Source organism: Sciurus carolinensis, chromosome 1 (assembly GCF_902686445.1).
Source record: "Sciurus carolinensis chromosome 1, mSciCar1.2, whole genome shotgun sequence".
Taxonomy (NCBI): domain Eukaryota; kingdom Metazoa; phylum Chordata; class Mammalia; order Rodentia; family Sciuridae; genus Sciurus; species Sciurus carolinensis.
Window position 1 is genome coordinate 177,335,205 of NC_062213.1, and position 15,121 is coordinate 177,350,325.

Genomic DNA, 15,121 nt, shown 5'->3' on the forward strand with positions numbered 1-15,121 from the left:
CAATAACCCTTTGTCACTCAGATCACTTGCCACTCATCTATCCAAAATTATGTCTCCATTGCTCATTCCTTGCAACACGCAGCTTTTCCCTGATAGTACATAAATTCCAAGAATAAAAACTCTCCCAATCTGTCTTGTTCACAGCTGAGGCTGCATTGCCTACTATTGACTAGCATATAGTAAGTATTAGATAAATAGACCCAATGAACTGAGTGAAAAAATGTTACCTTGTGCAAGACTCAGTGTCAGAACACACATTTGATACAATAGCTATTATTTCTTGTATCCTTTAATCATCCTTTCTTGTAGTTGAGGAAGTAAGGGTTACCTATAAAAATTCAGTGCATCTAAACTGTGCCTGGTGGTGCATGCCTGTAATCCCAGCAACTCGGGAGGCTGAGGCAGGAGTATCACAGTTGGAGTTCAGCCTCAGCAATTTAGCAAGGCCCTAAAGTAACTTGGTGACACTATCTCTAAATAAAACATTAAAAACAGCTGGAGATACGGCTTAGTAGTTAAGTGCCCCTGGGTTCAATCCCTGGTACTAAAAAAAAAAAAGATGTGGGATTAATCAGACACAGTGGCACATGCCTGTATTCCCAGTGGCTTGGGAGGCTGAGACAAGAGGATCACAAGTTCAAAGCCAGCTGGGGATATCGCACAGTGCTTAAGCTCCCCTGGGTTCAATCCCTGGTATATTTAAAAAAAAAAAAAAAAAAAAAGGAATTATACAGGTTTAAAAAAAAATTTACTTAAATGTGATTACACTGTTTTTTGTTTTAAATAATAAAACTAAAAATACCCATGATAATGGAAAAGAATGCTATATTAACCATATATGTACTCCAAAGAAAAACCTAATTATATCATTGAACTTCACTGTACTGATCAATATAAATCATTTCAGAATATAAAACAAACTTGAGAAATCCATTTTTAGAAATTGTTTAATGAACTTATCAGCAATTTTGAAGACTCCTGGTTGACATACATGGGGAATCCAGAATCTTCCATGTCAGTCCACTTTAATGTTCAAGCTTTAAGTTAGCAGGTTTGATCAGTATAGGGTCAGACACCAGTGATTTTATAGTTCTGATTTTTGGTCTTGTTTTTTTAGGCTGTTTTCCTCTTTCAGAAAAGCCACATTTATGTATCCAGTTTCAGAATTCTGTGAACATGAAAGACACTCAGGGGACTTTGAAACTGCCATTTCTGCTTCTGATTTATGGTCTTTAGTCCCTTGAAGATTTCCAATGGACTCTACAGAACGTGCTCCTGAGAAACTAAGAAAGAACATGAGTAAGGGCATAGTGGGGACAGAATTACCTGGTAGGAGTTTGGGGTTACAGGGATATGGTTTCAACAAGATTTTAGTATTTTACAACTGTCAAGCCCAAAGAAAATAACCAAATAAAATTTACCTTTAACCTATGCTTGTGGGTTATCTCCCATCTTACTTACATCAGTGTTCTGTAGAGTGTGAAGGTGAAGGGTTGGTGAAGGGGACAAGGAATTAGGAGAAGATTCAAATACTAATTGTAGAAAAATACCCCCAAATGCTATGCTTTCTCAAGCTAGCAACTCAGAACTAGTTAACAGCTATGACTCTCAGGCATGCAGATGACCCTCTTGATTTTACTAACCTAGATCCCGGAAAAGGCAACATTTTATTTAATAGGTCAAGTCCAGGGATGTCGCTAATTGTTGCTTCCTTAAAGGAAAGAAAGAATTAATATTAAATATTATAATAATAAACCACTGGCAGTATGATTCTAGAACTTACACATATATTGATATATAATATAGCTATAATACCTGAATATACTACACATAACAAAAAGCATAAAGGGGTATAAAATGAAAAGTTGCTTGTCTTCCCAACTGTATCAGTAAGTCAGGCTCTCTCTCCCCCGTATACAGTCTATATTAGTCCCTACATATATTTTTATAAGCTATCTATATAATATATATATATATATATATATATATATATATATATATATATATATAGCCTATCTCTGGTCTGCCTATCTTTCTAGTTTTTACACACATGATTTTATACATTCTGTCTTCATCTTCTTCTTTTCTTTGCTGTATGTATTTTGGAGAACATGTAGAAGGGTCTTATTCTTTTTATTCTTTTTTTTTTTTTTTGGAGGGATATTGGGGATTGAACTGAGGCTGGCTTTGAACTCTCAATCCTCCTACCTCAGCCTCCCACGCTACTGGGATTATAGGAATGCACCACCATGTCTGGCTTTTTTTTTTTTTTAATAATAGCACTGTTGACAAGTAAATCACTAACATAAAGTTCACCCTTTAAAAGTGCTTTGAATAGGGCTGGGGATATAGCTTGGTTGGTAGAGTGCTTGCCTCATAAGCACAAAGTCGGGGGTGCAATCCCCAGTACCACAAAGAAAAAAAAGTGCTTGGAACAGTTGGGCAGGGTGGCACGTGCCTGTAATCTCAGCAACTTATGAGGATTGCAAGTTCAAAGCCAGTGAAGGAACCTCTTTGCTACAGCCCACCATAAGGCCAAGAGCAGGACTATAGCTATATGAAGAGGAAGAGAAAGGAGGGTAAAGCAAACATAACAACTGAAACTTCAGATTAAGGACCCAATAAAAAGCGCACATCTTACCTCTCTTCTGCGAATCTGGATGTTCCATATAATGCGCTCTAAGAAGCTAACTTGCTGCATGAGCCGGAAATGATTTTCCTGTAATTGCTTATTTTCTTTATCCAGGAAAAGTGCTCTAACAATAGTATAAATCAGAGACATAGCTAGAAATTTTTTTCTTTCTTTCTTCTTTTTTGTTTTTTGGCAGTACTGGGGATCAAGCCTGGAACCTTTTGCAGTCTTAGTATTGCCTCAACCACTACACTACTCTCCCCTAAAAGTTTCTGCATCATTATTGAAAGCTCAAAACTATGTTCCACATCCCACTATCTCTGGGGTCTTAGACCACTGTCCAGATCTTAGAACTAAGTTTGATGGAATAATTCTTACCATATTATACAACTAAATAAAAAAAAATAATAAGCTTCTGGCCTGTAAATGGCTATTAAATACATATGCATGAGTATATGAATTCCAAACCTTGAGAAATTTAAGGCAGGACTCTATTTAGGGGAAGGATTGAAACAAAAGACTGTATCCCTTCAAATATTAAAACTCCACAGCTTGCTTCTGGCTCTCATCTCACACTAATCTGATTCTTAGTTCTCATGGAGAAATAGGAATACTATTAGCAAAAAAAAAAAAAAAAAAAAAAAAAAGGAATAGCATTAGCAGCAGCCACATACCAGCTACTGTAACCTGTCCAAACACTAAACACTGAACATTTTTCATATATTAGCTCACACAATCTTCAGAACAACCTCATGAAACATAAATTGTTATAAAGTCTATCTTATAATTGAGAAGACTGAGGCTCAGAAATGGGACAGGAACTTATTTAAAAACATAAAAACAGAAATTTGTAGAACAGGGATGCCAAATAGATCTTTAAGAGCTCTAAGCCTGATCTCTAACCCACAGGTTCCCTCTTCAGGGCTACAGTTATTACAGTATAATAGATTTGATCAGAGATTAGTGTTTGACTTCTGTTTCTGCCCCTTGCTAGCTGAGTGACCCGTAGCAAATTACACATCTGAGCCTCAGTTTCCCCATCTGTAAACTGACTATCAGAAGCTATGACATAGTTTGAGAAGGACAAAGCTGTAAATGTATAAAAGGGGAAACACAAACAGTAAAGATAAACAGAGGCTTTCCCATGTACACAGAGGAATATGTGCCCAAATTGACAGGTATGGTGCTAAAGTCTAGGGCCAGGCTGCCAAGGTTCACATGCTGCTTGACCACTGCCAGGCTAGGCAACCTCCCTGACCTCTTTGGAGTTTGGATTCCTCATCCATAAACTAAAACTAATGTTAGTGCCTCCCTTCTGGGGTTGGTGTCAAGGTTAAATCAATCCAGAGTGAACAGGCTTAGAACAGTGCCTAGCATATAGTAAATTCTCAAACAATCATTGTAGTTATTATAGGTGACACTGTCTGTTAAGATCAACCTCTTCTCTTTGTTCCTATTCTTGCTCTAAGAATGTTTTTGATTGTAATTAAATTTTCTCATGGAAGAGAGAATGCTTGAGCCAGATTGTATCTAAATTCTTTTCTGTTTTGAATATTTCTCATTAAAAATTAATGTCATATCCTGTGGGATTCATGCATTTATACCACTCCTATGAGCTTGATTCTCTTTTTCTACCTTGATTCCAGAGGTACCAAATGATTTAAAAAAAAAAAAAAGAGCGTTGACACATGAGATTGGCCAGAATGCACATGGCCGGGTCTTCAGTGAGGTGACACCTCTGTGAGAGAGCCCATCTGAACGGCTGGCCTGCCTCTTCCATAATATTCTTTTTAATATCACAAGTTCTACTGCTTGCATGATCTGCTGAAAACAGCAGAGAGCAAAGAAAGAGATATAGAATAAGCCACAAACACAAAGGACCATTTCTTTGTTGAGGGAGAAACATCCTCTTTGTGGAGTCCACTGGCTCCCCAGTGGGACTGCACCTACTTGCTCTTGACTGACGAGATTATGTGTTTGTTGTTGCGGATTATTTCTTCTTGGTCCATGACTTGCTTCAGAAGCTCCCTTTTTTCTAGGATCAGGGTATCATTTTGGGCAATGATCTGGTCCTGGAATGCCTTATCCTAGGGATACACGGTAAGAGAAAGAGTTACCAACTTAAGAACTTCCACCTGTGTCTAAGTCCTGACAGCAAATTTCTCATGTTTATTCTCTTTCCTGTCCTCTAGTCTGTTTCTACCTGTTTGGTGACGTGGTCATTCATTATAGCCAGATATTCTTCTGTTAATTTTATATGTAATGTATTTTTGATTGGACATTTACTCATTCTTTTGCATTAATATTTAAAAATATCTGAGCCTCAACTTCTAAGATCTCAGTGCTCTTATCTGTATTATCTTTTTCCTCTCTTTGCTGTATTATAATTACACAGGTAACAAACCACCAACAAATACAACTGAATTTTTGAAGCTCCATGTTTAAATTTTCCCCATTTAATACATGTCCATCTGCACTGCAGTTGTAATTCTTTTAAAGGCCGAGGGAAGAAGATGGGAATTAAGCCACCTGGTTAGGCAGTCAAAGTCAGGATCCCTGCTGGCTTGGCTGACAGCCAGGAGCTGAGATGACTGCTGTAAGAATGATGCTGAAATGACTTCTAGCCCATCACCATGTTTCATTTTATACCAATGATTTTCTTCCAAAGAAGGAGGTAGTGAAGTTATGGCTAAAATGGTAAAGGGGTACATTTGGCAAAAAAACAAAAACAAAAACACTAACATTCCCTCACAGCTGAGAGAGTCCATAGATTGATACTGGTAAATATGGAATTGTTGGTCTCACTTCACTAATGACTGTGAATAGTAACAGGCAAGTACCTTCATCTTTTCAGTTCTTGTTCCTCACCTGCCAGTGGTGGGAGCCAGTAGGGGAGGGAGAATAACAACTTTTGGCAGATGGGTGAATCATAGGATTAAGAGGGGCAGCTTTATGTTTCTTTTAAATAAGATACTAATAAGGACTGGGGGTGTACCTCAGTGGTAGAGTTCGCTTATCTAGCAGGTACCAGGCCTTCCCTGGGTTCAATCCCCAGTACCTACCACACACACAGAGAGTTCTTAAATAAGATATTAATGAAGACACTAGTTGTAGATCGTTCAAGAAAAGACTGTCCAGAAATATAAGGAAGGAGGTTAGATTATGTTCTGAAACAAACCATTCCACATGTTAATGTCCTTCTCCAGGACCCTTTAATGTCTAATAATAGTCTCACCTGTTGTTATTTAATGATACTCAATTGATAATGTACTGATAAGGGTTGAGAATAGAAGCAGACATAGACAATATATCCTATACTGTTATAAATGAATTAGAAAGGATATTAGATGGGGAAGTTTACTGACATCCTGTCCTTAGGAAACACCACGTATTTTTTTTTTTTTTTTGAACCAAATTTTTAAAAATTGGGATACCTACTATGGTGATAGGATAAAATATCTGGGAAAGTCTGGTTTGGATGGGCACGACAATTAGAGGACTCAACTGGCTTGTTGTATGTTGAGAAGGTTGAAGAGATGAAGCATTGGCGCCACAGCGGAGGATGAGGGCAAGACTATGAGGACTCCCAGGAGGAGACCGAGGACCAGCGCCCCAAGTGAGGTGCTCACAGCTGGCGCGCGCCACTGCCCAGGACCGCAGAGCTACCACGCTGCCCAGCTTTGCTTCCCAGCATCCCGGCAGCGAGGGCTCTGGTTGCTGTCCTTCAGTAGTATGGCCAGCCCCGACCCACAGGGGTCCACTCGGCTCCCCTCCCACCTCGGCCACTTCCATGTTCGTGTTGCTCATTTTGTCTCTTTTATTGTGGCTCCGGGCCTGATGTTTTATGGTTTTTTTTTTTTTTTTTTGTTTGTTTTTTTTTTTTGGGTGCTGGGGATCGAACCCAGGGCTACAAGGCAAGCACTCTACCGACTGAGCTATCTCCCCAGCCCCTGTTTTATGGTTTGTTTTGCTTTTTTACTGGTTTGTGTTTATATTTCGGAAGGGGGGGATCTCAATAAATTTATTACTGTCAGATTTAAAAAACAAAAAAAGAAGAGGCATTCATTTTTTTGGTGACTCCGAAGGTAAACCTAATGTGTTTTTTTTTTTTTTTAAACCTAATGTTTTTATGCTCAGGGTTCTGGTGTATAGGTCCTAAAATAGGCTAAAATCAGAAGTCCCAGGTATAGCACTGTAGCATTAAGAACTCTCACATCAGTCTTCTCTAAACTTTTATTGTTTTGGTACCAGGGATTAAACCCAGGGATGCTAACCACTGAGCAACATCCAAGTCCTTTTTCTATTTTATTTAGAAACAGGTTCTTGCTAACTTGCTTAGGGACTCACTAAATCGCTGAGGCTGGCTTTGAACTTGTGATCCTCCTGCCTCAGCCTCCTGAGCCACTGGGTTTATAGGCATTTGCCACTGTGCCTGGCAACTATTTTTAATTCTGCTAACAATTTGTTTTGTGTACTATACATCCACCAATTAATGTGGTCCTAAGATATTATACCCCAAGAAGCAGGAAAATAGTATCAATGAAAAATTTAATATGTGCCACTTTAGGAATTTTATTTTTTAGTTCTCACAAAAGCCTTAATGTGAAGTGGAGATTATTTTCTCCATTTTACAGATGAGGGAGATGACACACAGAAACTGGTTCAAAGTCACAGAACTAAAAGTGAGGGCTGGAATTTGAATCCATGTCTGTTTAAAGTCAGAGCCCACAGAACCCTTCAATGGTGTGAGCAAAAGACTAAATTACTTTCTTAGCCTCTGCTTATTTGCAATCTCCAGTATATTTCCTGGAGACCTATTGTGCTCTTTTAGTGAGTGCATTAGCTTTTTAGGGCTGGTATGACAAATTACCACAAACTGAGTGGCTTAAAACAACAGAAATTAATTTTCTTACAGTTTGGGGGGGGGTTAGAAGTCTGAAATTAAGACGTTAGCAGGGTTAGTTCTTTCTGGAGAATCAGATGTAGGTATTTTTGTTGTTGGTGGTGGTGGTGGTGGTTGATTTTTTTCTTTGCAATACTAAGAAATAATCCTGGGGTCTTCTGCATGGTAGGCAATTGCTCTACTGCTGAGGCACACCCTCAGTCCTCAGCGGGAGCTTCTGTTTCCTGCTTTTCTCCTGGTTTTGAATGTTGGCCAGCACAGCTCAGTGTTTCTTGGCTTAGTTACATCATTCCAATCTGCCTCCACAGGACACCTAGTGTTCTTCCCCCATGTTTGGGTGTCTTCCCCGCTTCTCATAAGAGAACCAGTCACATTGGATTTAGGATTCATCCTATCCAAGGATGACCTCATTTTAAATAATTACATCTGCAAACACCCTATTTCCAAATAAGGTCACATTCTGATGTTTTGGGTAGACATGAATTCTGGGGACACTATGCAACCCAGTACAGTCAGGAAGAAAGGAAGCATGTCTGCTGAAAGCTGTTTCACATATATGCCTGGAAGTTGAGGCAGGTAGTACAAGAAAGAATTGGTATTCAGGCACAGTGTCATATCCCCGTGATCGGTTGTTTGGGAGGCTGAGGCAGGAGGACTGAGAGTTCAAAGTTAGTCCCTTTGGGTCAAATCTGGGACCACTTGAGCCAAACCAAAATCAATATTGATAGTAACAAATTATAACTCATCAAATAAAATAAGAACCCATGTGCTTGTACTAACATAAAAAATAAATGCATAAACCAGTTGTGGCACACACTGGTAATCCCAACTACTCGGTAGGCTGAGATGGAAGGATAGAAAGTTCAAGGTTAGCCTTGGCAATTTAACAAGACCCTATCTCAAAACAAAAAATAAAAAGGACTGGGGATGAAGATCAGTGGTAGAGAGCCCCTGGGCACAATCCGCAGTACTGCAGAGAAAAAAAAATGTTTTACTGTGCGTAGTCTAGAGATTGTTGACCTGAGTCTCATGATAGTGGATGAAATGTCTGAAATTACATAAATTGTTTTGGTATCCTTGGCGCATATCAGAGGTACAATAAAAATTTGGTGGGTATAGGAATGAATGTTTTAGGAGTGAGAGCAATTTTCAAAGTTCCAAAATGGATTAGAGATCTCAAGAAGGGAAAACATTACTGATGTCAGTTCTTTTTTTTTTTTCAGTCCTAGGTATTGAAGCCAAGGGTGCTTTACCACTGAGCTACATCCCCAGACTTTTCTTATTTTTTATTTTGAGACAGGATCTTGCTAAATTTCTCACTGGCCTTGAACTTGCAATCCTCCTGCCTCAGTTTCCTGAGTTGCTGGGATTACCGGCCTGTGCCACTGCGCCTGGCAGCTGCTCTCCATTTTTAATTTATGTAGATTAAACGTCTCAAGACTTCTTCACATGATTCCACTTCTTACCCTTACGCCCATAAGTCACAAGAGCAATAAGACAAGCATAAAGAAATCAGGGATATCTAGAAAAAGTTTGAAGTACTTGTCAAGAACTGATAAAGGAATTTGGATTACCTGTTTTCCCTGCCACTAAAACTGATGCTGAGGTTTGAGGCAAAATGAGGGGTACTTAAAACAGGAATGAGTTAGTTACTGAGGGTGGTTTGGAAGTCTCTGCTGAAGAGTATTTAAGAAAAGATATTTTCATTTGAAGGCAAGACAAGCATAAATTGGCAGTGCAGAATATTTTCAGTGTTCAATTTAGTTTAGCAACACTATGAGTCTTAGATACTGTTTGGCAGGACTTAAAGAATTACTTACATGGAAAGATAGATGGTGACACAAAAAGAAAACAAGGGCAAGGAAGTAATTTAAAAATGAGTGGGCATTCTCTGAATGGCTAACCACCAGTATCATAAGTATACTTTTCTTTCTTTCTCACCGTCTCAATTTTTTGTTGCAGGAGTCCAGCTTCATCTTCAAGTTGTTTAATTCTTTTATTTCGCATTTCTACTTCATGAACTAAATGATCCTTGACCTTTCGAAGCTTGGCTTTGTGGTGATGCTTCTCAGAGTAGTTTCTATAAAAGTAAATTTGAGCACAGGCATTCCTGAACATAGTTAAAACTGTCTCCTCGACATGCAACTTTCTTGGGTTTACTCTTGCTTATGGCAGGGGCCTGGCACCAGGTGTGGATACTTACCCTGCCTCACATCTTCTAAACCCTCTGGAGGGGAATGAACCAAGGACCACCCCCTACATAACAAAGCTGCAGTCATCCCCATGGAATCAAGTCTCTGGCCTACCTTAGATAGAACTGATAAGCAGTATAGTTTTAGCATCTAACTTAGGAAGCTTCTTGACTTCGGACTCCTGACATCTAAATTTTGAATCCTGTTCCACCAAGTTAGGTCACTGATTTAAAGTTTCCCAGTTCTTGGCTATAACCTTGACTAGTGATATAAAGGCCTAATAGAGTGATATAAAGACCTATAAAGATAACTGGGCCTGTTCTCTGTCTTTGTATTGCATCTGGACTTCTAAATACCATTTCTATGGAATGGTTCCTACTCAAGACTCTGAATTTGATTCTGACATAAATTGAAATTACTGCCAAGAAGCACATGAAGAGATGCTTAATGTCATTAACCAGTAAGGAAATACAAATCAAAATCACAAGGAAATAGTACTGCATGTCCACTAGGATGACTGCAATGAAAATGAGAATAACAAATCCTGGCACGGCTGTGGAGAAACTGGAACCCTCATATACTACAGGCAGGAATGTAAAATGGTACAGCCTCTTTGGAACAGCCAGACAATTCTTCAAATAGTTAAACATAGAATTACCATGTGACCCACAGATTCTACTTCTAGGTACACACTCAAGAAAAATGAAAACATTCATTGACGCAAAAACCTAAACACTAGTGTGCATAGCAGTATTCATAAGGGCCAAAAGGCAGAAACAACCCCAAGTTCCATCAACTGATGAATGAATAAACAAATTACAGAATGACTATACAATGGGCTACCTTTGAGACATAAAAAGGATTGTACTGATAAATGTTACAACATGGATGAAGCTTGAAAGCATCATGCTAAGGGTAAGAAGCCAGTCATAAGTTGGGTACAGTGGCACACGCCTACAATCCCAGCACTACAGAGGTTGAGTTAGGTGAATAGCACATTTAAGGCCAGCCTGGGAAACTTAGTGAGAACCTGTCTAAAAATAAAAACAAAAAATTTAAAGGACTGGGATGTTGCTCAGTGATAAGAGTGCCCCTGGGTTTAATCCTTAGTACTTGGGGAAGGAAAGGTCACAAAAGACCACATACGATGTGATTCCATTTATATGAAATGTGCATAATGGGAAAATAGAGGACATGAGCCTATTAGTAAACCAGCGTGCTGGCCCATGCCTCTAATCCTGCTCAGGAGGTTGAAGCATGAGGATCATGAATTCTAGGCCAGCCTAGACAATTTAGATCTTATCTCAAAACAAAATAAAGGGCTGATGAGATAGCTCAGTAGTAGAGTACTTGTGTAGCATGCTCAAGGTTGTGGGTTTCAATCCCTTCCATGGAAGGAAGGGAGGGATGGAGGAAAGATTATTGATTGCCTCAGGGTGGGGTTGGAGAGGAAGATCAGGGATAGGCTATAAGATTTCTTTTTGAGAAGACAGAGTTCTAAAATTGATCGTGGTGATAGATGGCCAATTACAAACCATGGAATTCTACTGTTTCTTTAGGTACTGGAGAATTGAACCCATGGGCATACTCTACTATGCAGCTACACCCCAGCCCTTTGTGTTTTTTATTATGAGACAGGGTCTCACTAAATTGCTCAGGCTGGCCTTGAACTTGCAATCCTCCTGCCATAACCTACCCAGTTGTTGAGATTACTGGTGAGTACCACTGTGCCTGGTGAAACTGTATACTTTAAATGAATGAATTGTATATGTGAATATACAATTGTATATCTCAATAGAGATTGTAAAAACCAGTCAAAAAAAATTGAAGTTACCATTCCCAACTACTTTAACAGCTAATCAGAGTAAACAACAACAACAACAAAAAAATACATTAATACTTCCATACTATCTCTGGCAAAGCTTTGGAGAATGATTCTACTTTCTAAATAATATTGTTATTCAGAGAGTAGTCAGGCGCAGTGGCACATGCCTGTAATCCCAGCTACTTGGGAGGCTGAGGACAAAGGATCACAAGTTCAAGGCCAACCTGAGCAAGTTAGTAAGATCCTGTCTCAAAATAAAAAATAAAAATGGCAGGGATGTGGCTTAGTGGTAGAGTGCCATTGGGTTCCATCACTAGGACTGCAAAACAGAAAACAAAACAGAACAGAAACTGCTTCTTCAAATTAAAGTGTAATTAAATTTTACTGTGAACTTGCTACATAAAAATTACTGGAGGCCAACGTTTTGAACTACGTTCCTGCACCAGGCCCTGATAAACTAGACCAAAAATAAAAAAGGAGTCACTAGTATGCACAAGATCAAGGTTCAATCCCCAGTACCGACCACTCCCCCCACAAAAAAATTCACTCGCACTGAAGTTCCAGGTGTCACCAGGCTGCAATTTAAGCCGTTTCACAAACAGACCAGTTTCAAGTGACATGATAATGAAGTTTCTTCCGACTTAATCCTTACACAAAAATGGTAACCTAGTCAAATACGTTCTGTAATTCCAGTTACTCAGGAGGCTGAGACAGGAGGATCACAAGTTCCAGGTCAGGTTGGGCAACTTAGCAAGACCCTGTCACTAAATAAAAAGTAAAGTGGAGCACTATGGGAATAGCTTAGTGGTAGAATCCTTACCTAGCATGTGTGAAGTTCTGGGTTTAATCCCCAGTACTACCTCCTAACCAAACAAACCAAAAAATAAAAATATATACATATGAAAATAAAGAGGATGGGGGATATAGTTTAGTGATAAAGCCCCCTGAGCTCATTCCCAGTACCAAAACAAAAAAGGTATCCTAAAGCAACTTTATGTCAGCCAATTAATTAGTTATGTCTTTCTATTCCTCTCACTATCTTCTTTACAAAGAAAGTAACTTTGAAATGACTAATCTGCCCTTTGGAGTTGTGTTGTTCTGCCAGGTATGGGGATTGAACCCAGGGCCTCACACATGCTGGATAAGTGCTCTATAACCCAGCCACACCCCCACTCCCACTCTTCATTTTCTTATTTTTGCTTACTTCAGCCCTTTTCTCTCTATAAAACCAACACCCTCTGCTCTACACTTTGAAACACTCTACTTCATAAAATGATGGTGTTGCCTGATTATAGAATCGAAATAAGGCCAACCAAGATCACTAAATTGTTATAACCTTGCCCTCTAACAAACCTATTAGGTCTGATAACACCAAATCATTCCAAACCACAATTTCTCAACCTCTACATGACTGACCCTATAGGGTGGCTAATTAGCTGAAGAGGACTATAATAAGCATTGTAGGATGCCAACGTCTAGACCTTTACCCATCAGGTATCAGCGCAATAACCAAAACTGTTTCCAGACGTTGCCAATTGTCCTCTGGTCCTGAAAGGCTGTGATGTTGAGAAATAAATGTCTCTGGTTTTATATCAGTTTCCTGGCAAAAAGCTCCTAAAACCCTTGCAGTCTCCTCTGGAGTGATAGGAGTGTCTTTTTGTATGCCCTTCAGGTTGGTCACAGGAAATAGGCCTCTAATCACAGGCATGATTAGAGGGCTGGAACTTCCAGCCCCACCCTTCAACCTCCTGGGAACAGAGGCTGAAGGTTTTCCATCACCAATGACCAACGATTTTACCAATCATGCCTATCTAATGAAACTTCCACGAAAACTCCAAAAGCCTAGGTTCAGGTGTCTTCTGGATGACTGAACACACAGGTTCCTGCAGGTACCTCACCCAGAGCAGGTATGGAAACTCTGCACCCCTTTCCATGGGCCTTGCCCTATGCATCTATTTGATCTGACTCTACATCTGTGTTTTTTGTAATATCCTTTATAGTAAATGGGTAGACGTGTTTCCCTGAGTATTGGCATCAGATCTGCTATTTTGCTGCCACCATTATTCTGCCTCCCCCACACCACTTTATAACCCAGATTGTTAGCTCACGAATTCCTAGTCAGTCATTGGTACATTGTTATCAGCCCGTGAAATTCCACTACTTAAAGAATAGCTCCACTGCCATTCTTTCTCTCTCCTTCCCTCACTCTCCCCTTCTCCCTCCTCACTCTCACTTGCTTTTGCTTTCTCTCTCTCTCTCTCTCTCTCTCTCTCTCTCTCTCTTTTTCACTCTCGCGCTCATTCTCTCTCACCCTGTGGGCAGACACTCTGCCTGTCCACTTAATAAAATCTCTTGCGTGAGTTCCTGCATCCGGAGTGGTTTCTGGGTGCTTTCACTGAGTCCTGTGGGTTGCACCAGCAAATAAACTGAACCTGAGAGCCCAGTCAGTCAGCAGCACAGGCCACAACCTGTACTAGCAACTGGCATCTGAAGTAGGACTGAGCCCTCAACCTGTGGGATCTGACGCTGTTTCCAGTAGCAAGTGTCTGAAATAAATGCAATTGATGGACCCCCCACCCTCAACACATGTCACATTGGAAGTGTTATATTGAGTGACTACCAATCTGGTTTTCCCTATATATCCTTGGAGGCAAACATTTGTTGAGATTGCTCTACTGCTCCAAACCTAGGCTCTTCCAAAACCTGTAGCAGTGTTTCTCAGCTTCTGTTTCCCAAAATTGCCACCACCTGGGAACTTATTAGAAATGCAAAATCTCAAAGACGGCATGATCTCACTCATGTAGGATCTAAAAAAGTCGATCTCACAGAAGTCAAGAGAAGAATGGTAGTTAGCAGAGGATGGGGAGAGACTGATCAAAGGGTGCTAGGTTATAGTGAGCTAGAAGTGAGAAGGTTGATGTGCGATTGCGTAAGAGGTGTCTATAGATAAGAACTATGTGCAGTACATTTCAAAAAGTTGGAAGAAAGGATTTTGAATGTTTTTGTAACTGCAGTTCACTTCATGCTCTGAATATAGTCCTTGCTGCTCTAAAAGGGACATGTTTTTTTCTCCCCTGATCTTCCTCCCTGGTCTTCTCCTTCCTGTCTCCTTTCCCTAATTTTCCTCTCCCTGATGTTACCTCCCTAATCCCAGGAAACAGGATTCCTTCCTCTTAAAAAACCCTCTGCTCCCCCTGACAGGAAAAATCACAGATGCGGACAGGAGTCCCCTGTGTTTCTCCTTTGCTAGCAAGGCAATAAAACTTTGTTTTCCTTTTTCTCAAAACCTTGTCTTCGTTATTGGATTGGCATTGGAGACAAGGACCCAGTTTTTGGTAAAATTTTCACCATAAATGATAAATGAAGCCAGGTGCGGTGGCCCGTGCCTGTGATCCCAGCAGCTCAGGAGGCTGAGGCAAGAGGATCACAAGTTCAAATCCAGCCTCAGCAACTTGGAGAGGTTGTAAGCAACCTAGCGAGAATCTGTCTCAAAATAAAAAATAAAAAGGTCTAGGAATGTGGTTCAGTGGTTAAGTACCTTTGGATTATCCCTGGTACCAAAAGTAAAT

At 39.9% G+C, this 15,121-nt stretch overlaps 1 protein-coding gene across 8 annotated transcripts in view; it reads right to left on the minus strand.

Annotated features, from left to right (window-relative positions):
* Window positions 1-951: 951 nt before the first annotated feature.
* Ccdc30 (coiled-coil domain containing 30) overlaps window positions 952-15,121 on the minus strand; it is a 121,820-nt gene continuing 107,650 nt past the window's right edge. For 7 of the 8 annotated variants that reach the window (XM_047560665.1, XM_047560683.1, XM_047560674.1 and 4 more), the window contains 5 exons: window positions 9,477-9,615; window positions 4,583-4,719; window positions 2,642-2,756; window positions 1,644-1,711; window positions 952-1,283 (listed from right to left, as the gene is read on the minus strand). In XM_047560665.1, coding sequence (XP_047416621.1) covers window positions 1,085-1,283; window positions 1,644-1,711; window positions 2,642-2,756; window positions 4,583-4,719; window positions 9,477-9,615 — 658 coding nt within the window. In that variant the 3' untranslated portion in view covers window positions 952-1,084. The remainder of the gene's footprint in view (window positions 1,284-1,643; window positions 1,712-2,641; window positions 2,757-4,582; window positions 4,720-9,476; window positions 9,616-15,121) is intronic. The other variant, XM_047560654.1, reaches the window with a different exon arrangement.